The sequence below is a fragment of the Bos indicus genome, chromosome 26 (assembly GCF_029378745.1).
Source record: "Bos indicus isolate NIAB-ARS_2022 breed Sahiwal x Tharparkar chromosome 26, NIAB-ARS_B.indTharparkar_mat_pri_1.0, whole genome shotgun sequence".
Lineage (NCBI taxonomy): Eukaryota > Metazoa > Chordata > Mammalia > Artiodactyla > Bovidae > Bos > Bos indicus.
Window position 1 is genome coordinate 19,200,577 of NC_091785.1, and position 24,037 is coordinate 19,224,613.

The following is a 24,037-nucleotide window of genomic DNA, read 5'->3' on the forward strand; positions in this document are numbered from 1 at the left end:
TTCTATGTTGCTTGAATTTTTTTTAACCCAAAGCAAGTCTTTGTATTTATTCATTCTTAGTCTTAATATTGTTTTCAACACAGCATTCCCAATTATAGAAATGATATTAAATTATAATTTTATCATTTTTGGTATTTATTAATCCTGTCAATTTTGTATCAGTTGCACATTTGATAAACACAGTGTTTATTGTTTGCATTGAAATTTTTGTTTAAAATGTTGAACTTTAAAAGGTATCAGTAATACAGTTCTCCATTAAATAGCCCTCTCTGAATTTACTTCTGTCTTACCATTACTTTTTGCTATGAGTCTACCTACCAGTTCTTAGTCACCCGTATTTCACTGTCTTACAGTCCATCATGATGTGTTTGTCAGATGCTTGGCTCAACTGAGACTGGGTTACCACACTATGTCTCTGGTGTCCTCTCCAGTGAAATATACTTCAGTACTTCTGTTTTTGAAAAGTAGGCATTTTCAAAAGATCCTGGCATGGTTAAATGTTGAAGTCACATTCTTCCACAAATGGAAAGATAGAAAATCCATGGAGAATGATGAGCTAGATAGTTAAGACATTAGAAGAGAAAAGGGACAGGTGGGTCACTGGGCTAAAAAAGAAAATAGCCTGAGCCATGAAAGTGGAGCTTATTCAGTGAGGAAGTATTCTGATTGGGTGAAATGGTAGGGATCTCTAATAGAGTCAACAGGATTTGTTAGTCTTTCCCTCCTATTACCTTTTTCCTTTGAAAGGTATGTGGTAAAATATTAACATGGTGCTTCTAAGAATCCGCCTGCAATGCAGGAGACCTGGGTTCAATCCCTGGGTTGGGAAGATCCCCTGAAGAAGGAAAAGGCTACCTATTCCAGTAGATTGGCCTGCAGAATTCCATGGACTGTACAGTCCATGGGGTTGCAAAAGAGCTGGATGCAACTGAGTGACTTTCACTTTCACTTTTCTGAGTGTGTATGGGTGTTTCTTTGCTATGTGTAGGATCTTCTTATTCTCTTTGCTCTGGACAAACTAGTACATACTTCAGAGTATTATTTTGAGGATTAAAAGAATAACTCACTGTGAAATTGTCTAGTACATTCCTCTGTATTTTGTAGATAGTAGATAAAGTTATATTTAACCTTTGTTAAATTTTTCCGCTTGTTAAATTCCATTGGCCAGCCATAGTAGAGCTTGTCAAGGAGTTAACCACTAGGTTAACTCATCATATTCCTTGACCTCCACCTTCCTTTATTGTACCCAGACCGATTTATTTGCTACTGGAAGGAAGAAAAATATATAGTAGGTCACTTGGTTAAATAGTGTTAATAGAATGATGACTTTCTCTTTCCCACAACCTATTTCTTTCCTAAAAATCATAGTTTACAAGCAGCATCTAGAAAACAGTCTGATTAGTTGTCTCATTTTCTAGCCCACATTCAGGCTACTCTTATTCATATGTTACTCTTAAAATCAGCAAGATAGAGGAAAGAGGCTATAAAGATAAAATCCATGGGTTCCTGAGTTATTTTGGAATTTACTTTCCTTAGTTGCTCACCTGATTGCATTAATTAGTTTATGGCAGGTTTTACTCTCTTTGAACTTGAGAATTTCTATAGGATGGATTAGTAGGCCCTGTCTTTAAAATCTCTCGGTTCAATACATTGTAATTAGTTTTTGGTAATTGAATCATTTTGTCTTTTTCTCTTTCAGATTGAGGTGGTGCCATGCAGCAAGAAGCAGAGAGATGCAGAGTTCGAGCCAGGAGGCCTGACATGGCACTTTATGTACCCAAAGCTCGAAGGGGTATAGTACTCCTCACATCAGGTGATGAGGGAAGAAGCTGTGGTCCACCTAACTCCGTGGCGAAAGGAGAACAAAGGGAAGATTCTCTCTCCCAAAAGGAGATCTTTCGAGACAAATGCGAGACTCCAAGACTAAGTATTAATTCTGATAAAAAGGAGCACAGTCGTAGAGAAGGAAAGAAATCTTCAACAAAATTTAAAAAAGATACATGCCTTCAAGAAAGAAAGAAAGATAGGGTTTGTACTAAGAGGGCAACTGCAGAATCCAAAGAAGTATTGTCCCAAGGACATCAGCAAAGAGTCCTGAACACTGGGGTTGTACCTAGCATGCCTTTACAAGGGCATTTTAAACCAAAGAAGGTAGAGTGTGTGGAGGTTGAAACCAGAGATGTGGTAGGACACGATGGGTTGCTTCTGTCTCAGTCTTGTTCAGAAATCGGTAAGGCTTGGGTTCCAAACAAGCCATCCACAAACGTGGAAATCTCTGATATCAAGAGAAATGAACTAAATGGGGAAATATTTGAAGATACAAATTTGGAAAACAGAATGGAAACTGATGCCAAGATTATGAAGATACTGTCCCAGTTTCCTGGAGATTTTAATTCTGTGGTGAAACCTGAGAGTGTGATCTCACCAGTAAAACAAAACTCTGATTCTGGAATTGTACAACGAGGCATGCAAACCTTAGGTGGAATGCTGAAGCACAGCAATGGTGCCATCACTACTGATTCTGTTCCTGGAAGTTCAGATGGTATCATTGGTCAGACTCACATAGACTTGGATGCTGAGAATGTTGGTGATACAGCCAACAGGACAGATTCCGTCTCTAGTCAGAAAGGTATGGATTCCATTCCTGAGACTGTGGGTCACCTCTCTCATCAAATGACTATGAGCAGCAAATTAGAGAGCGCAAATGACATTTCTGATCCAACAACGATTAGAGAGTGTGAGGAGAATGACAACACTGCCGATGAGTTATGTGTAAAGCACGAATCTTCTGACACAGCTGCCCTTGCTCATGAAACATGTACAGATAATGAGTCCGAGAGTGTATGTGACATTACCAGTAAGACATGTACAATGGACATTACACATACCATATCTGATCAGATAACTGTAGGCAGCCCTTGTGTAGTTGAAGTTAGAGTAGCTGATGAGGCTTGTAGCAACACAGGGAGTTTCTCAGACTGTTTAGAAATGAATGCAGATACAGCCCTTCTTCATGCAGCTAAAAGTGGGAATGACACTGAAAATTTCAGTGACCTGACTGCTTGCTCAGATGTCTATGCTGAGAGTATTTCATCTAGTTTCACAGAGTCAACAGGAAAGTTGATAGAGAGCTTGTCAGATTGTGCTTCCTCCTTACCTATAAAGAAGATAACTGGTAGTAATTGTAACACTTTTTTGGACTCTGAACCCAGTATGTTAAATGGGACAAACGTGTTTTCAGATGGTGCCTTGGGCAGTGATCTTGATGGTACTGGTGATATAACAGAGGCATTGCATGAACTTAAGACTGCTGAAGAGTTCAAAACAAAAGAAGATGGCGACTCAGAGAATGTGGAATTTGGTGTATCCTTTCCTGATATAGAATCAGTATCTAATGAAACATCCGTGGAGCCTAAAGCAACAGATATATCTCACACAGAAAGAAGTGCTGCTACTGAGGAGAGCTGGGAGTCTATGTTCAATGACGATGGTGAGTGCCTGGACCCGCGTCTTCTACAAGAGGTATGTTTTAGTAGAAATTGCTTGCCTCTTAGGTAGTTTATCAATTCGTAGAACCTAAGATTTGGAGAATAATTTTAGCAGACATTTTTGTACAGTCACACATTCACTCATATTACATCCAATGTAACAAACTAATAGGATTGTAGATTGCAGAAAGAACGTCTGACCTTTAAGAAACAAAACGTCTCCTGGTAAACTATATCTCTAATAGTGGAATCCTGAGAGAGCTTACTGAATAGATTAAAGATGAGTTTAATGGCTTCTGGCTAACTGTTGAGAAAATACATAGGGAAACTTGTTTGAAAAGGCTTTTCTGTGTTGACAAGATGTATATTACACCAGCCTATTTGAAGAGAAGAATAATTTATTATTCATACTTATTTTATTCTTCCAACAGATGTTGGAATGTTGTTAGACACTCTAGAGGGAAGGAAGGGTGTGATAAAGGAATGTATGGTGGTTTTTTTAAGAAGTTTGTGCTGAGTTAAAGAGTAAGTGATTGTTGAATATATCGCAAAGAGTCGGACACGACTGAGCGACTGAACTGAACTGAACTGAGGTAGAGTTCATAAATGCAAAATGTTGGATTTGAAGGCATTTCAGAAATTATTTAGTTCGGTCTTTTCATTTTCTTGATTTAGACATTCCCTCTCTATCCAGCATTTAAATTCCTTACCATGAATAAGAATCGTTGGTTTTGAATAATAGAATCATTTCCCCTTTTATTCCTTATAGTGAGTTCATATTACCTTTGCCCAGAAGGGGAAAAAAATCATTTCCCGATAAAATCTCCAGTTTTATACATGGGAAAATTAAAGGTTAATGGTTGTATTTTTAAGAAAGGAAGATTCAGGATTTCAGTCTACTGTCTTAATCCTGTATTTATGTTCTTTCTACCAGACCACTTCCTCAAGTATAAGATAGTTTTGTATGAGTGACTCCACAGAGCGTTTTAAATGCTAAGTGATGAGTCTGTTGTTCCCGATAGTTGAACCAGAAGTACAGAAAAATGTTTACAAGCCCGTATAAAAGAGACATGTGAAACTGAAGAGGGCAACCCATTGGACAGAATTGAGTTTCCAATATCAAGCACTTCCTCCTTGCTCTTGGGAGGTGTTTGCATACACATTTGTACCAGTTAATACTTGTTATTGTGAAGTCAGGAAACAGTAGATCTTAAACATTTCTTAGAAAGAATATAGAGCAGAAAGGAATCTACATATTAATGTTCACGAACCCTTTGAAATTGCATGCAAAATTTTGTACGTGAGTGCAGTCTTTGATAACTTTCATCAGATTCTCCAAGGTGATCATTTCCAAAGTATGGTCCCTGGACCAGCAGCATAAGCATCACTAGGGAACTTACTAGACATGCAAACTCTGTAGCGAGATCACATGCACATCAAGTGAGAACCACTGCTCACAGGCAACACGCAAGCTTAAATTATATCAAGATGTGAGTGTGGTAACATAAGCGGGCCGTCAGCTCATAATGAAAAAGAAGAACACTGGTCAGGCAGAGATTTTAGACCCAAATCAGGTTAAAATATACTAATAATATGGTGAGTTAGGTGATTATAGAGAAGTTATTAAGGACCCAAGCATTGGGAGAAGGCCTTAGTCTTGGGAAGGAAGCAGTGTTCTTAGTTGGCAAAGGGACTGCTTAAGGAGGTGAGAGACCACAGGTGTGCGTAGGTGAGAACAAAACAAAGCTTCTTGTAAAAGGAGGGCATAGAACACAGACCCTGTTTTTACATGGTAGGACTCCATAAATATTTACTGAATGAATGTGAGTCAGTAGGGCAGAGTTGTCTCTGCCTTTCTGGGTAGCCTCCAGGAGCTTTCAGACATCACAGCTGCTTGAACTTTGATTCTGTGTGGTAGCTTAGGGCTATGGCTTCTGTGTTGGGAGGAGGGAGGTTCAGGTGTGCAACTCTGGTATTAGATCTTAACACTGTTCAGGTGAGAAAGAATTTAGGCAGCCAAGTCTCTAGAGGGGCATAGTAATATTGCCAAAGAAAACACTGGCTTGAACTAAAGTTGGGAACAGCTGGAAATCAGAGCTGGTGGTGTTTTAAGCTGAAGATAGCCAGGGCCTGGGCATTGTGTTTGGGTATCTTTTGAGGTGCTTGGTAACATTTGGGATCTCTGTTGAGGCACGAAGATAGATGAGAGCAGGAAAGAAGTTGGATTGAGAGTGCAAGTAGTGGATCCAACTCCCAGCTGTTGTCTCCTGTGCTTTGAGTTTTAAAACGTGTAATAATGATAATGTTATTAAAAGATGTCACAAACCCAAGAAAATTAATAGCCTTTTGGTGACTATTACTCCTAATTTATTATTTACATTGTTTCAAATGTACTTTATTAAAGTAAGTGTCTGCTTACCTTGAAAACTTTCCAACCAAAGATTTTTGGCTCTTTTCCCACCTGGCCTGTTTTCTTTGATGACAATGGCTAGCCATAGAGGTGTGCCTAATACTTCTGGTAGGCAGGGAAGTATGCTCCGAAGCAGGGTGTGGTCATCATTGGCATGTAAAGCAATTTCCTGACCTTTTGAACTTCTAAATCTGCCTGAGTCATTAGCTCCCAGAACTTCAGCTCTTGATGAGTCTCTAAAGATTACATGATCTCCTAAAGCCATGGTATGGGATACCCAGAAATTGAGATTTTTAACTGATAAAGAAAAGGACATTGGCATGACTTCTTTTAACCTTTAAGATCTTGGTACCAGAACATAGGAATTATTGTCTAGATAAAACTTCCTTTTCTGCCTCCAGTATCAATCAGCAGACTTATTAGTAGGAGGGTTAGTGAGATGTCAGCTGCATAACATTGATATTGCTAGATGCTGGCACCTGGTCCCTTCACTGGCCATTTCTGGTTTGAGGTATGTTTTTAGATAGGGGTAAATATTTAGGTAGGAGTTTTCTTTTGTTATATACAGTTACTAACAATGTATAACCATGGAAAAGAGAAAAGGAACGCCATTCATTTCCAAATCATCTTTCTGTGTGTGCCTACTCATGTTCATACTTCATCAGTGGTACCTTTCCATCTAGTTGTTCCAGTCATGCTGGGAAGATGAGGGAATCCAGAGGTGTCTCCCTATTTTCTCAGTCTTCCTCTTGACTGTAAGTTTAATCTACTACAGTGTTTTCACTGTCCAGTGGGTTTGGATAGCATCTTCCCAAGAATGCCAGCATTGGTTTGCCATATTAACCTTTCTGTACTGTCTGAATAGGATCCAGGTCCCTGTTGGTTCAGTGTATTGACTTGGTCCCGGCCAATATTTATGTGCCACATATTACTGTTCATTAGAGGCAACTAGAGCTCTCACATTTGTCCTCTGGCACTGGATCAGTAAGTATTCATCTGACATGCCTATTATTGTAGCTTTCTTTTTTATTTCCTTTTGTTCTTCTTTTCTGTATTCTTACTCACTTTCACCCTTTCTTCTCTCTTACTATGCCTTAATCCAAGGCGATAGCCATGGCTTTCTCTCACTGATGATTATCAGTTATACTGAAATGTTGCTGATGCCTATTCTAGAGAAATCTTTAGATGGCACCTTGAATGCCATTCTGCCTATTCTGTTATACATTTTATGAGGTCAAAGTTTGTATTTCTAGTCTTGGTTTCTTGATAAGGTCATTGGAGGCATAGCCCTAGATATATGATATAATTTTATTTGCAGGTGGAGAACACCACTGAAGACATTAGCTACTCTTAATGTGTAAAATGTTAAAAAGTTTAAAAGTCTAAATTTATCCTTCTACTGTTGTAAAGGATTTATGCCCAAAGCAGTATAGAAAAGGGATGGAAGCCATAACTTATGCTGTATATTATACATTGTAGTTTTATTATCTTTTTAGGGAACTCTTTTTGGATGTGTTTGGACTTTAGGTCATGAGAAATTTTACAAAATGTTTGAAAATACTTTAAAAATAGTGTTATTTCCCTGTTTGCCAAATACGGGAAGTTAAATGGATAAAACATTTTAATTCTAGCTTTTGATTTGTTCACATTGCTGTGGACCAACATGAAAAATTCTTGGCTGTTACTCTCAGTTTTCCGTGGCAATGGAATACCAGTGATAGAATCAAATCCAGATAATCCAAAGATGTTATTTTTTGTATATAGCTTAAGCCTGTTCTTCAGCCAAATCCCAAATCTTTTAATTTGTCAAAGTTTATAGTAAATAATAAATTGTAAATTTTATTTTCTTCAGTAGAAAGTGAGTTAATAAGCAGTTAATTAGCTACAGGGTAAGAGTAGAAGAGAAAAATAGAAACAAAGGGCTTGAATAACGTAACCTAAATAATAAGAATTGACTGCATGGTTTAATTCTGTGAATAATTATGAAAATAGATATAGTGACATTGAAGCAACTGCAGTAATGTTATACCATCAACTCCTGGTCAAGTCTCTGTTGTCCATGTCCCTGTAATCTCCTGATATGCCCAATATTTAAATTTGTTACACCTGCAACTATAGTTTAAAGTGGTGTATTATGTTTAATTGTGATTACAGGTATCTACAGAAATTTTTTTTTCCCTACCTTCTAGTATCAGAGGCAGTATTACAATATAGGCCTTGAAAAATAAGATCTAGGAACTGGAACTTTCACCTAAGAGAACTGTATGTGTCTTTTTTTTTTTTTTAAGTGGAATGTTAGCATTGAAAGGGACCTGTAACATAATATTTTATGTTTACCTCTTGCTTTATAGGTAAGGCAGCTAAGCCCCAGAAAGGTTATTACTGACCTAGCTAAGGTTACTGCCAGAGTTGGTCCAGTCTCCTGATTTTCTAACTCTGGGCTCTTTCCATGACAGTCAGCCTTTGCCTCTACCTAAAGGTCTCAGCCAGTCAACAGACACTGTACAGCTATTCTGTGCCCAGCTCGGATACTGGTGATGTGAGCTGTGAAAGAGAAGGATAACAGTGTTAAGGAGTTTATAGTCTTGTAGAGCTGATGAGACTTTCAGAAATGTCTGGAAAAAATATTCTATTTGATTAAATTGAAAATGCTATTGATTGTGAAATATATCATTATTTTATGTATCACTAAGAAAGAAATCACAGTGCTTACCCTTTGGAATTTTATTTTATATCTATCAAAAAAGCTTCTTTAGGCTTAATTATTAATAGAGGGTGTACCTTGTGGTGCAGTAATAAAGAATCTGCCTCCTAATGCATGAGATGCAAGTTCGATCGCTGGATCGGGAAGATCCCTTGGAGTAGGAAATGGCAATCCACTCCAGTATTCTTGCCTGGGAAATCCCATGAACAAAGGAACCTGGCGGGCTACAGCTCATGGGGTTACAAAGAGTCAGATATGACTGAGCACAGCATAGTAGCACACAGACTTAAATTTTTATCATGTATTGTATCTTATAGATATGTGAAATATCTTGTAGGTGAAATGTAGGTGAAATAAATTGGTTAGTTTCCTAAAACTTTGTGTTATAGCCCAACTCTTTCTAATAATTTCTTGACTTAGTCATTGATATTGATGCCTTTCCATCCTCTTCATTTTCTGTGCCGACAAGAATCGATGATACAGCATTTCTTATAAGAATACATAAAAAAAGCAAAAATCATTGTTGCTGGATTCTTAAGCCATCTTTGCATTTACATAGAAGTATTCTTACATTGAGATTTTCTTCCACACGGCTGGACCTGTGTGGAATGCCTGCAGATTTTGGTACTGGTGCTTTTGGGTCTCATGCATATGCAGGCAAGCAGTGACAACATGTATGATTAAGATGCATACTGATATTGGAGATGTTAAAATGTGCATCCTAGAATTGATGAAATATGATATATATCCAGCTTCTAAGTGTAATGATACAGTAGTATAAAGAGTGGAGAAACCATCAAAATGGGGTCAATGGGAACAGCTTCAAGAGGAGATAAAGACTGAAGCTGGGTCTTAGAAGAAGAAGGATCAGAAGCAGATAAGGCATTCCAGGCTGTGGGAGCAGCTTATAAAAAAATATGGCATGTTCCCAGATTTAGGTCCTCAGTTTGTCACTATCAGAAATTTAGATCTATTTAGAAATGTTGTTGCCTTCCTTTTATAATTTGTTGAATTGTTTGCATGATTTATATAGCCAGAACATTTAAAGTTTATTGGTAAAGGGAAGGAAAAAAAGTATCATTTTATCCCAAATTTAAAAATGCCATCCAAAATCATTTAAAAAATATATGTTGCATAAATCAAATTCTTATTGATGAGGGCTCCATGTAAAATCAGTCTCGATAAGCAGGCATTTGGACAAAGTAATTAATTTGAGGCATGTGCCTCGAGTGTTCATTCCACAAGTATTTTTTGAATGCCTAGTTTGTGCAAGTTAATGTGTGCTGTGGGAGTATATAGAGGTGAATATGACATATCCCTTGTAGTTGTATTAAAAATCAGAATATTGATGAGGAAGCTGAAACTCCAGCTTTACTCCCTGTGTTAATTTGTTAAGGCTGCCAGAGCACAGAACCCTAGACTGGCTGTGACAAGTTCAGTTCAGTCGCTTAGTCATGTCCGACTCTTTGAGACCCCATGAACAGCAGTAACCAGGTCTCCCTGTCCATCATCAATTCCCGGAGTCTACTCAAATCCATGTCCATTGTGTTGGTGATGCCATCCAACCATCTCATCCTCTATTGTCCCCTTCTCCTCCTGCCCTCAATCTTTCCCAGTGTCAGGGTCTTTTCAAATGAGTCAGCTTTTTGCATCAGGTGGCCAAAGGACTGGAGTTTCAGCTTCAACATCAGTCCCTCCAATGAACACCCAGGATTGATCTCCCTTAGCATGGACTGGTTGGCTCTCCTTGCAGTCCAAGGGACTCGCAAGAGTCTTCTCCAACACCACAGTTCAAAAGCATCAGTTCTTCGGCACTCAGCTTTCTTTATAGTCCAACTCTCACATCCATACATGACTACTGGAAAAACCATAGCCTTGACTAGACGGACCTTTGTTGACAAAGTAATGTCTCTGCTTTTGAATATGCTATCTAGGTTGGTCATAACTTTCCTTCCAAGGAGCAAGCGTCTTTTAATTTCATGGCTGCAATCACCATCTGCAGTGATTTTGGAACCCAGAAAAATAAAGTCAGCCTCCGTTTCCACTATTTCCCCATTTATTTCCCATGAAGTGATGGGACTGGATGCCATGATCTTAGTTTTCTGAATGTTGAGCTTTAAGCCAACTTTTTCACTTTCTTCTTTCACTTTCATCAAGAGGCTTTTTAGTTCCTCTTCACTTTCTGCCATAAGGGTGGTGTCATCTGCATATCTGAGGTTATTGATATTTCTCCCAGCAGTCTTGATTCCAGCTTGTGCTTCCTCCAGCCCAGCGTTTCTCATGATGTACTCTGCATAGAAGTTTAAACAGGGTGACAATATACAGCCTTGACGTACTCCTTTTCCTATTTGGAACCAGTCTGTTGTTCCATGTCCAGTTCTAACTGTTGCTTCCTGACCTGCATACAAATTTCTCAAGAGGCAGGTCAAGTGGTCTGGTATTCCCATCTCTTTCAGAATTTTCCACAGTTTATTGTGATCCACACAGTCAAAGGCTTTGGCATAGTCAATAAAGCAAAAATAGATGTTTTTCTGGAACTCTCTTGCCTTTTCCATGATCCAGCTGATGTTGGCAATTTGACCTCTGGTTCCTCTGCCTTTTCTAAAACCAGCTTGAGCATCTGGAAATTCACGGTTCACGTATTACTGAAGCCTGGCTTGGAGAATTTTGGGCATTACTTTACTAGCGTGTGAGATGAGTGCAATTATGCAATAGTTTGAGCATTCTTTGAGATTGCCTTTCTTTGGGATTGAAATGAAAACGGACCTTTTCCAGTCCTGTGGCCACTGCTGAGTTTTGCAAATTTGCCGACATATTGAGTGCAGCACTTTCACAGCATCATCTTTTAGAATTTGCAATAGCTCAACTGGAATTCCATCACCTCCACTAGCTTTATTCGTAGTGATACTTCCTAAGGCCCACCTGACTTCACATTCCAGAATGTCTGGCTTGAGGTAAGTGGGAGTGATCATACCTTTGTGATTATCTGGGTCGTGAAGATCTTTTTTGTGCAGTTCTTCTGTGTATTCTTGCCACCTCTTCTTAATATCTTCTGCTTCTATTAGGTCCATACCATTTCTGTCCTTTATTGAGGCCATCTTTGCATGAAATGTTCCCTTGGTATCTTGATTTTCTTGAAGAGATCTCTAGTCTTTCCTATTCTATTGTTTTCCTCTGTTTCTTTGCATTGATTGCTGAGGAAGGCTCTCTGATCTCTCCTTGCTATTCTTTGGAACTCTGCATTCAGATGCTTATATCTTTCCTTTTCTCCTTTGCTTTTCACTTCTCTTCTTTTCACAGCTATTTGTAAGGCCTCCTCAGACACCCATTTTGCTTTTTTGCATTTCTTTTTCTTGGGGAAGGTCTCCTGTACGATGTCACGAACCTCCGTCCATAGTTCATCAGGCACTCTGTCTATCAGATCTAGTCCCTTAAATCTATTTCTCACTTCCACTGTATAGTCATAAGTGATTTGATTTAGGTCATACCTGAATAGTGTTTTCCCCACTTTCTTCAATTTAAGTCTGAATTTGACAATAAGGAGTTCATGATCTGAGCCACCGTCCATTCCCAGTCTTGTTTTTGCTGACTGTGTAGAACTTCTCCATCTTTGGCTGCAAAGAATATAATCAATCTGATTTCGCTGTTGACCATCTGGTGATGTCCATGTGTAGAGTCTTCTCCTGTGTTGTTGGTAGAGGGTATTTGCTATGACCAGTGCGTTCTCTTGGCAGAACTCTGTTAACCTTTGCCCTGCTTCATTCTGTACTCCAAGGCCAAATTTTCCTGTTACTCCAGGTGTTTCTTGACTTCCTACTTTTGCATTCCAGTCCCCTATAATGAAAAGGACATCTTTTTTGGGTGTTCTAACAGGTCTTGTAGGTCTTCATAGAACCGTTCAACTTCATCTTCTTTAGCGCTACTGGTTGGGGCATAGGCTTGGATTACCGTGATATTGAATGGTTTGCCTTGGAAACAAACAGAGATCATTCTGTCATTTTTGAGATTGCATCCAAGTACTGCATTTTGGACTCTTCTGTTTACTATGATGGCTACTCCATTTCTTCTAAGGGATTCCTGCCCACAGTAGTAGATACAGTGGTCATCTGAGTTAAATTCACCCATGCTAGTCCATCTTAGTTTGCTGATTCCTAGCATGTCGATGTTCACTCTTGCCATCTCCTGTTTGACCACTTCCAATTTGCCTTGATTCATGGACTTAACATTCCAGATTCCTATGCAATATTGCTCTTTACACCAATAGACAACTAGCCAATCTGATCACACAGACCACAGCCTTGTCTAACTCAGTGAAACTAAGCCATGCCGTGTGGGGCCACCCAAGATGGATGGGTCATAGTGGAGAGGTCTGACAGAATGTGGTCCACTGGAGAAGGGAATGGCAAACCACTTCAGTATTCTTGCCTCGAGAACCCCATGAACAGTATGAAAAGGCAAAAAGATACGACATTGAGAGATGAACTCCCCAGGTCAGTAGGTGCCCAATATGCTACTGGAGATAGGTGGAGAAATAACTCCAGAAAGAATGAAGGAATGGAGCCTGTGACAGAGTACCATAGAAATTTGTTCTCTCACGATTCTAGAGGCTAGAAGTCTAAGATCAAGGTGTCAGCATGGGTTGGATTCTTCTGAGGCCTCTCCTTGGTTTGTAAATGGCTGTGTTTACATGATCTTCCATCTGTGTCCAAATTTCCTTTTATAAGGACATCACTCAGATTAGGATCTACCTTATTTTAACTTAATACCATTTTAAAGACATGGTCTCTAAATACAGTTATAGTCTAAGATATTAGGATTTATGATTTTAACTCATGAATTTTGGGAGAACACAGTGAAGCCCATAGCACTCTCTGAAGTCCTCACATTATTCACCGTGGCCACACCAAACTGTTTAGTGAATGCTAACGCTCCTTGCATGCCTTTGCACACTTCTGTCTATGATACTTTTCTCTGTATAATTTCTTTACTTGGGTAGTGAACAAGAGTAAGTAAAGTTCATTCTCCTCTACCCACTGGTAATACCTTCTTTATTACATATTAACATTCTTTGTCCAGTTTCTTTCTCTAATGTGATGTTAAACATACATTAAATGTTTGTTGGATAGGTGGTTAGGTAGTGAGGTTAAAGCTAGAGGAAGAGAGAGGTCTAATTAATATTAGGTGTTACGCAGTGAGTACTATAAAAGTAGTGCAGGTGGTGGGACTTCCCTGATGGTCTAGTGATTAAGGGGGCACAGGTTCAATCCCTGGTTGGGAAGCTAAGATCCCACATGCTGCATGGCACAGCAAAAAAAAAAAGTGTAGATGAGGTAAATGCTATAGAAGTATAGAGGAAGAGTCAGATTATTCATGTGATCAAAAATAATGTGATCAAATCCACAGGCAGAAAGAAGCAACATGTGTTTAGGCATATTGTTGTTCAGTCGCTCAGTCATGTCCAATTCTTTGCAACCCCATGGACTGCAGCACGCCAGGCTTCCTTGTCCTTTACCATCTCCTGGAGCTTGCTCAAACTCATGTCTATTGAGTCAGCGATGCCATCCAGCCATCTCATCCTCTGTCGTCCCCTTCTCCTGCCTTCAATCTTTCCCAGCATCAGGGTCTTTTCCAGTGAGTCAGTTCTTCACATCAGGTGGCCAAAATACTGGAGCTTTAGCTTTAGCATCAGTCCTTCCAGTGAACATTCAGGGTTGATTTCCTTTAGGGTTGACTGTTTGATCTTGCAGTCCAAGGGACTCTTAAGAGTCTTCTCCAACACCACAATTCAAAAGCATCAATTCTTTGGCACTTAGCCTTCTTTATGGTCCAACTCTTACATCCACACATGACTACTTTAAAAACAACAGCTTTGACGATAGGACCTTTGTTGGCGAAGCAGTGTCTCTGCTCTTTAGTATGCCATCTAGGTTTGTCATGTCTTTTCTTCCAAGGAGCAGGCATCTTTTACTTTCATGGCTGCAGTCACCATCTGCAGTGATTTTGGAGCCCAAGAAAATAAAGTCTGTCACTGTTTCCAGTGTTTCCCATCTCTTTGCCATGAAGTGATGGGACCAGATGCCATATCTTCGTTTTTTGAATGTTGAGTTTGAAGCCAGCCTTTTTACTCTCCTCTTTCAGTTTTTCAAGAGTCTCTTTAGTTCCTCTTTGCTTTCTGCCATAAGGGTGGTGTCATCTGCGTATCTCAGGTTATTGATATTTCTCCCAGCAGTCTTGATTCTGGCTTGTGCTTCATTCAGCCTGGCATTTCGCATGATGTACTCTGCATATCAGTTAAATAAGCAGGGTGACAATACACAGCCTTGACATACTTCTTTCCCAATTTTGAACCAGTTTGTTGTTCCATGGGTGGTTCTAACTGTTGCTCCTTGACCTGTATCCAGGTTTCTCAGGAGGTAGGTAAGGTGGTCTGGTATTCCCAGTCTCTTTCAGAATTTTCCACAGTTTGTTGTGATCCACACAGTCAAAAGCTTTAGTGTAGTCAATGAAGCAGAAATAGATGTTTTTCTGGAATTCTCTTGCTTTTTCTATGATCCAGAGGTTGTTGGCAATTTGATCTCTGGTTCCTCTGCCTTTTTTAAATCCAGCTTGAACATCTGGAAGTTCTTAGTTCACATACTGTTGAAGTGTAGCTTGGAAAATTTTGAGCATTACTTTGCTAGCGTGTGAAATGAGTGCAGTTGTGCACTCATAGGCATAGTATTTATGCCTGTTTAGGAAGGCAATGGCACCCCACTCCAGTACTCTTGCCTGGAGAATCCCATGGACGGAGGAGCCTGGTAGGCTGCAGGCTGCAGTCCATGGGGTCGCTAAGAGTCGGACACGACTGAGCGACTTCACTTTCACTTTTCACTTTCATACATTGGAGAAGGAAATGGCAACCCACTCCAGTATTCTTGCCTGGAGAATCCCAGGGATGGGGGAGCCTGATGGGCTGCGTCTATGGGGTTGCGCAGTGTCAGACACGACTGAAGTGACTTAGCAGCAGCAGCAGCAGCAGCAGCAGCAGGCATAGTATTACTTTTTGGTTGGAATGTAGCATATTTTAAGGGATGACATGACATAAAGCTAGAAAGGTTTTATATATATATGTGTGTGTGTGTATATATATATGTGTGTGTGTATATATATGTGTGTGTGTGTGTGTATATATATACACACACACACTATTACTGATGTTTTCAATTACCACAAACTAGTGTCTTAGCACAGATTTATTGCCTTACAGTTCTTATGGTCAGAAGTCCAAAATGGGTCTCACTGGACTAAAATTAGGATATTGGTAGGATTGTGTCCTTTCTTGAGACTAGAGTAGAATCCGTTTTCTTGCCCTTTTCAGCTTCTCTTAGATACTTCTGTCCTCCTTCCTTGGCTTGTGGCCCACTTCTGTCTGCCAACTGATCCTCAAAATCATATGGAAATGCAAGGGACTCAAAACAGCCAAAATGATTTTGAAAATGATCAAAGTAGAAAGACTGAAGCCTCCTAATTTCAGAACTTATGAAACAGTGGTAATCAAGACAGTGTGGCATTAGCATAAGGATGGTCTTGCAAGTAATTGCAGGCTCCCCTCCTTTCTGGAGCCCCTTTTCTGGGGCTCTGAGTTATTCTAAACTGTCAACTCTAGGCTTTTAAGAACTTGTTAAACATTTCGCTGATATCTTCTTGCCCACTTGTTTGGTGGCCACTTCTTCTCATGATCTGCCAGAGGGAAAAAAGTTTAGGTATTCTCTCTCTCTAGGTGGGACATGTCATCATGTGGAGTTCAGTTTCCTTGCATACTCAGTCAGCTCTATGCTAAACTCAAGAAAAGCTATGATATATATAATCGCTTGGTCTTTCCTCATTGTTATGGTGTGAGGGATATTCTTTTCCTGCTTTGTGTATCCTAAACAGGGTGGAAATAACATGGTACTTGGCCTATAATTGATTCAGGCAAGAATACTGGAGTGGGTTGCCATGCCCTCCTCTAGGAGATCTTCCCAACCCAGGGATCAAACCCAGGTCTCCTGCATTGTAGGCAGATTCTTTGCTGTCTGAGCCACCAGGGAAGCTCAATAGATTCAACACCTCATTAAAATTTGTTGAAATTGGGTTGAATTCATACGTAGATGCTAAGTAGTGTGCTAAATACTTACTGCATCATCTCATTTAGTCTGCACCCTTACTTGTAAGGTGTTGGTGCTATTATTATATCCTTTTTTAAGATGTAAAACTGAAGCTTAGTGGAGAAAAGGAACTAGAGACACAGCAATAGATAAACATTTTCATCGATTTTACCTAAATCACCTTTTTCCTTTCCTGCCTCCCAAATAAAATTCTTAAATCCATTTTTCACTTCTCTGAGGAAAGGAGATGCATCCTTGGCATTGCAGATTCTTACTTTCTCATTTGATGGGAAAGGAGGTACAGTATGAAAGAAGGAGTGCTTGAAGGTCTCTGGTTGGACTTTCGATTAACAGAACACACTTTTGAGCCTGAAGGTTCTGGGTGTTGAGTACTAGTGTCTAGGTGAATGACAAAACGACTGTCATGGCTACTTTGCTGTCACTTTTTATTTTTCCCTTTCTGTTCTCCTGCTTCCAGTGTGAAATAGTTAACAGCATTCAGTTTTTAATCATAGAGTAAAATTTTAAGTGTTCTTCATTACTGTTACTTTCTTTATTAACCTGTGTGGGAATTCCTTTAGGTAGCTCTAAGGCTGGGGAGCTTTAATTACCTGTGCCACTTAACGTTTGTCATAACAAATTTCTTTGTAAGCTACCATCAATAGGTAGACTAGCAAAGTGTTTTCATTCTTCAACATTTTGTTTTGTTTTTGCTCACTTTCAGAAAGGAAACTAGGGGTCTGATCAATAAGCTCAAATAAAACAAATGTTATTAATTCATCTCTTGAACTATTTTCTGCAGTTCAGTTTCTAAGATGTGTTGTTTGTAACTCACTGCATTGATCATTCTACATTTTCTCACACCTTGTTGATAGATGCAAGCTAAGTTTCATTCATTGCTTGTCTTTTCTGGAATTTCAGCACTTTTTCAAGTATTCCACCTGTATAATATAAACTGGGTGATATTACTGTGTTTGGAACAGAGACAAATGGTAAAGGTTAAGGAATAGGAACATGGAGATAAAAGGGAGAATTGTTTATATATGGGAGGATATTTTATGCTCTGGCTTGGTATAACAGTCACATGTATGCTTCCTCCTCTCTAGTTATCAGGGAATATGAAGAACAGAGAAAGTATCCAAGAACCTAGATTTGATTATTACAACCATGAAGTTCCTGATATTGACCTCAGTGATTGTGAGTTCCCACATGTCATTGAAATTTATGACTTCCCCCAAGAATTTCGTACTGAAGATCTCCTACGGATTTTCTGCACTTACCAGTAAGTATTTGCAATTGATTGGGGATGTTAGGGAAGGTGGGATGAAATTTTCTTAAAATGTCCTTTAAAAATCACCTCTTTTGCTTTCCTATTCCCTGTCATTTACTTTAGCATCAAGTTTGTTTATGGTGTTTTCCAAGCCCATTGGAAATCTGTATCAAACCACTCTTCTTCTAAGTTCCTTTAAAAAATGCTAAAGTCTTCCTAGATCCCAATTTAGCATTTAAGAAGAATATCATCAATAATGACTTTGAAGTCTGTCTCCACGGTACATTTAGTCCATTTATATTTATTGTAATTATTGATATATTTGGATGTATTGCCTGCCATCTTTTTTTGTGTGTTTACTTGTCCCATCTTTTTCTCTTCTATCTTGCCTTCTTTTGGATTGATGAGGTATTTTTTTCTCACTCCATATTTTTGGGGAATGATACTGTTTCTGTTATTTGGTAGTTACTTTAGAAATTATAAAATGCATGCTTAATTTACCAGTGACTAAGGTTAATACTTTTACACTGTTTCCAAACACTTAAGGGTTTTAAACTCCATTCCCCAATTCCATTCCAGTGTCTCCCTAACCTCCAACTAATACACTATTGAGATTTACTAGTTTGAGTCTTTTTGATTTAGTTTTTTTCTTTTTAAACTCCATTTGATGTTGCATTTTTTTTATATAGTCAGCATTCAGATTCATCTGCTTTCTGTATTCTTTTTGTGTCTCATATCTTTCATTTGAAATCTTTTTCCTCCTGCATGGAACAGGTTCTTTAGAATTTAATTAATAACAGTCTGCTGGTAACACACTCAGTTGGATTTTGTTGTCATTGTCGCTGTTGTTTCTTAATGGCTTTATTTCAACTTCATTCTTGAAAGACATTTTTGCTGGGTATAGAATCCTAGGTTGACAATTATTTTTCTCAGCAACTTGAAGATTTTATTCTGCTTTCTCATGGCTTTCTTAGGGTAGGATGAGAAGCCCACTGAAAGTCTGACTATTGCTTCTGAGTGTAATCTGTCTTTTCTCTTTGGGTGCTCTTAATGTTTTCTGTCTTTGGTATTGTACATTTTCAGCATGATGTGACTTTGTGTTTCTTTTGTTATCATTATTGAGATTATTTGGGCTTCCTAAATATTTTTCATTGGTTTTGGAGAACACTAGACATTATTTCTTCAGATGTTGCCTCTGTACTAGTCTCTTTTATATTCTCTATGATGCTGCCAGTTGAAAGTGGATTAGACCTAACTTAATCCTCATGTTATCTCTATCATATTTTCCATTTCTTTGTCTCCTTTATATGCTGAGTAATTTCTTTAGTTCTAATCTCTTCAACTGTGGTTAATTTGCTTTTAAATTTATCCATTGAATTTTTAAATTTCATTTTATGTTTCTTATTTTTCAAAGTTCTCTAATTTTCAAATCTGCATTTTTTCCCTCTATTTTCAAGATTAAAAAAATTTCTTTATAAGTATAGTGAACATAGACCTTTTATAGTCTATGTCTAGTTATTCCTTTACCTAAAGTCCTTTTAATTCTGTTCTTACAAATTCTCACTCATAGTGCCTTGGTTTTTTTTGGAGGTTTATTTATTTATTTATTTTAACTGTAAAGCTAGCCATTTCCTTTGGAATTTTATTATGAGAATTGAGGTCTGCAATAAAAGAAGAGACCATCTCCTGAGAAGATATGTATTTTCTTCTGCCAGGCACCAAGGGTCCTAACAGTCCAAAAGGCTGTAAATTAAATTATTTATTTGAGGTTATTCTGACCACTGAGATAAAGTGGAGAATGATAAAATGTGATTGTTACATCTCAACCAGCTTATTTTAACAGTACATATGCATGGCCGCTTACTTGCCACTCTTGTGTGGCGGTGGTTCAGGCGCTCAGCTGTGGCTGAGACGTCCATTTACTTGCCAGTCTTTGGCGTGGTGGTTGTTGTTCGGTTCATCGGTTGTGGCTGACTCTCTGCAACCCCATGGACTACAGCACACCAGACTTCCCTGTCCTTCACTGTCTTCTGGAGTTTGCTCAAACTCGTGTCCATTGAGTTTAATGTGGTGCCAAGGCCTTTTTTTGTTGTTTTTAAATTACTAGTCTGTTGATAGAAGAGTTCTTAATGTCACCCTGATATCACCTACAACTTCCAGCAACAACTAATATCCATTCAAAGTCACCTGAGTGCAAATTCCTTATAGATAAAAATGTTTTCTGTCTTTTAAAATATATATATTTTTTGGCTGCACCACATAGCTTGCAGGGTCTGAGTGCAGGGCCTTAGTTCCTTGACCAGGGATTGAACCCAGGTCACAGCAGTGAAAGTGCTGAGTCCTTAACCACTGGACCACCAGGGAATTCCCCATCCCCTCGCCCTGTTTTTAAAAAACTGTTTTGCCCAAACATAATTGATGATAGTTTTTTGGGTTTTTTAGTGACTTTATCTTTCTCAAGTCTTTCAAAGCTTTAAGTTTTTATAGACACAACTCTTATGTTTCATACTCATAGTTCATTGTTTTAATTTTATTTAATAAATTAAATTATGTAGTAAACATAAATTAAAACTGATGTAAATGGGTTTGAGAATAGTTGCACTACCTTTTATATATGTATATACTTCATACATACGTGGAGTCAGAAGTATATCTCTGTATCTTTAGCTTATAAGGAAACATAAGCTTTGGGAATAAAAGAAATAATCCCAAAAGTAAGTTATTAAGAAAAACATTTTTCAGGATCTTCAAGAAAGTCATTACCAAGAAGGGATTAATGCTTTAATGCTGTAATCCTGCAGTTAACAATAAACCAGGTCTATTGTCTGATATACAGATTTAAACTTAAAATTCAGTTCATGTACATCTTGAATTAGGGTATAGCTCCCAACTTTTCCTTTAGGGTCAGATGGTATTTTCCTGCCATGCTGCTGCTGCTAAGTCGCTTCAGTCATGTCCGACTCTGTGTGATCTCGTAGACGGCAGCCCACCAGGCTCCCCCATCCCTGGGATTCTTCAGGCAAGAACACTGGAGTGGGTTGCCATTTCCTTCTCCAGTGCATGAAAGTGAAAAGTGAAAGTGAAGTCACTCAGTCGTGCCCGATTCTTAGTGACCCCATGGACTGGAGCCTACTAGGCTCCTCCATCCATGGGATTTTCCAGGCAAGAGTACTGGAGTGGGGTGCCATTGCCTTCTCCAATTTTCCTGCCATCATTGTACATAAATAGTAACAATAGGTAAATGAATGAATGTGACTGTATTCCTTGAAATTCTGTGTACAAAAACAAGAACCCCATTTTTCTGTAAAGTTCTAGAACAGGCAAAACTAGCAGCTAGGTACCTCACTTATCAGTTATGTAACTAAAAGAAAGGAGTAGTGACTGGGTCCTGGAGGACAGTGAACAGTCTGCCATAGATCTGAAAGGAGTAGTGACTGGGCCCTGGAGGACAGTGAACAGTCTGCCATAGACCTGAAAGGAGTAGTGACTGGGCCCTGGAGGACAGTGAACAGTCTGCCATAGATCTGAAAGGAGTAGTGACTGGGTCCTGGAGGACAGTGAACAGTCTGCCATAGATCTGACTCTAAACACGTAGTCTGGGTCAGTCAGTCTAATTCATTACAGTTATGATAAGACCCAGTATCAGGTCTGTACCAGGTGAAGTGCATAGTAGATTTTAAAAAGCAGTTGGTGAGATTAAATCCAAAGTTAGAACTACCTGAAGTTGTCACTAATAATGATGATTTTTAAAACCAAGGATTAATTTTCTTGATGTCTGGAATTTTCTGAACATTAGTTAACTGTTAAGAACTATTAACTTCCTTTTGCTCTGCTGCTGCTGCTGCTAAGTCGCTTCAGTCATGTCCGACTCTGTGCAACCCCATAGACGGCAGCCCACCAGGCTCCCCCGTCCTAGGATTCTCCAGGCAGGAACACTGGAGTGGGTTGCCATTTCCTTCTCCAATGCATGAAAGTGAAAAGTGAAAGTGAAGTTGCTCAGTCGTGTCCGACTCTTAGTGACCCCATGGACTGGAGCCTACCAGGCTCCTCCGTCCATGGGATTTTCCAGGCAAGAGTACGGGAGTGGGGTGCCATTGCCTTCTCCGTCCTTTTGCTCTATTTCTTCCTAATTTTACCTGCAAGACCATTTTTTCTATTAAACCCAAAAATATTTTCAAAAGGGGAGAAGCATTTTAAAGGGTTATAAAATTCTGAAGTCTAAAAGGTTCTCTAGAGCCCATCTAAGTTTTTTACCATCTTTTGTCAACTATTGTATAACATAGACTTCTACTGTGGAACTTTCTCATAGTCTTCAACTCCTGTGGTCATTTTATACCATGATTGAGCTTAGTTTTACATCAGGAAATTGTCTAACTAACCTTCAAAGCCTCTTTATTCCTTTTTCCTTCAAAGGAAATTTTTTCTTGACTAGTTGTTAAAAGGAAAAGATACTTTATCAGTTGTCTTTTTTTTTGTTCTTTATAGTGCTTTATTTAAGAAAAAAAAAAAAAGAAAAGGTCATGGTGCAAAAGCCTGTGAGTCAAACACCAGAGTCAACTTCATATTTTAATCACGTCTTCATTAATATTAATCATCTTCCTGATGAATATTGTTATTAATAAAAAATAATGGGCACCATTGATTTATTAAATGTCCACTAAATGCTCAACATCGTGCCCTTTGCCTTGTCATGGATTATCTCATTTCCATTTTCACAGCAACTCTGTTAGGAAGGAATTCAACCCATTTTTTACAGATGAGCAAACCTGGTTTACAGAGAGATTAAACCAGCCCATGGCCTCAAGGTGGCAGAACCTGAATTTTACTTTCTTACTTCCCTTCTACAACTGGGAAGAAAGAATAGGTCAGCCTCCCTGATTATAGGTGTCTCTTTTTTCTCTTATTTGATTGATTTTGTTTTGAATGACCCATCTCCCTGTCCCTCTCTGTCTCTTGTCTCTGCCCTTGAGCCTACATTTACATTAAATCCCAGTGACCTTCCCTGCCTACCTCCTCCTCCTCTGGTTCTTGTTTTCTTCTTATGCTTCCTTTCTCCAGTCCCCTAAAAACATCTCTTGTAAATAGTGTGATAAATACTTTACCTCCCCAGGGAACATGTGTGGGTTAATTAGTTGATGTCTATAAAGTGGCTGACAAGGTAAAATCCGCCCAGGTAGTTCGTTATGATGGGTTATTGCTTTTAATGGCTTCTGCTCTCCAGGCCGCTCTGTGTGTCATTATCTCCACTCCCCCCATGCACTTGTTGAGTGTTTCTCTCATCATGGAATGCCTTACAAGATACTATTTGAAAGATGTTTTTTAAAAGTAAGTTTTATTTTAAGGAATAAAATTCTTTTATTTTGTTGCAGAAAGAAAGGATTTGATATTAAATGGGTGGACGATACACATGCCCTAGGAGTATTCTCCAGTCCGATTACAGGTATTCACCCAGTGGATTTCACTGTGTTTATTGTCCATTTTCTTCTGCTTCTTTTCCTTATTTGCTTTCTGTTCCAGCCACCTGGCATTTTATTCAGTCACTATAGATAAATGACAGGTAGAGGTTTTTGAGGCAAGTTACTTTGGTACCCATGTGCTCCCCCCCCTCCCTTTTTACCCTAATCCAGTGGTATTTGGGGAGATAGTCAGCTTTTCAAGGTTATTTGCTGCATAACTGGCAGTTATGATAGTGCATAAACAGGTAGAGATTTAAGAAGCCAGTGTGAGTAAATGTTAATATGTTTGTGATTCCGCCCCCAACCCCACTGACAGATGAATTTGCAGTAGCCTTTTAACCTGTCCAGTGATCATTTTTAATACATACTTTCTGAGTGTATGATTTGGCCTCTTCATCGGCATCAGGATAGATCTGATGCAGAGACTTTCAGACAAATTAGAGATGTTGATTCCTGTCCAATTCTTCTAAAATAAGGGTCTGCAAACTTATTCTATAAAAAGCCATATAGTGGATATTTCAGGATATAAGGTTTCTGTTGTTACCTAACTCTGCTATTGAGGAAAGACAGCATCCCTCGACAT

General features: G+C 38.9%; 1 protein-coding gene and 1 non-coding gene across 11 annotated transcripts in view; one reads left to right on the plus strand and one right to left on the minus strand.

Annotated features, from left to right (window-relative positions):
• Window positions 1-24,037, plus strand: part of R3HCC1L (R3H domain and coiled-coil containing 1 like) — a 72,037-nt gene that overhangs the window by 36,353 nt on the left and 11,647 nt on the right. For all 10 annotated transcript variants that reach the window (XM_019953058.2, XM_019953057.2, XM_070780612.1 and 7 more), the window contains 3 exons: window positions 1,700-3,522; window positions 17,835-18,010; window positions 23,368-23,438. In XM_019953058.2, coding sequence (XP_019808617.2) covers window positions 1,714-3,522; window positions 17,835-18,010; window positions 23,368-23,438 — 2,056 coding nt within the window. In that variant the 5' untranslated portion in view covers window positions 1,700-1,713. The remainder of the gene's footprint in view (window positions 1-1,699; window positions 3,523-17,834; window positions 18,011-23,367; window positions 23,439-24,037) is intronic.
• Window positions 20,290-20,362, minus strand: TRNAE-UUC (transfer RNA glutamic acid (anticodon UUC)). Its single transcript has one exon. It is a non-coding gene; the product is annotated as a tRNA-Glu (tRNA).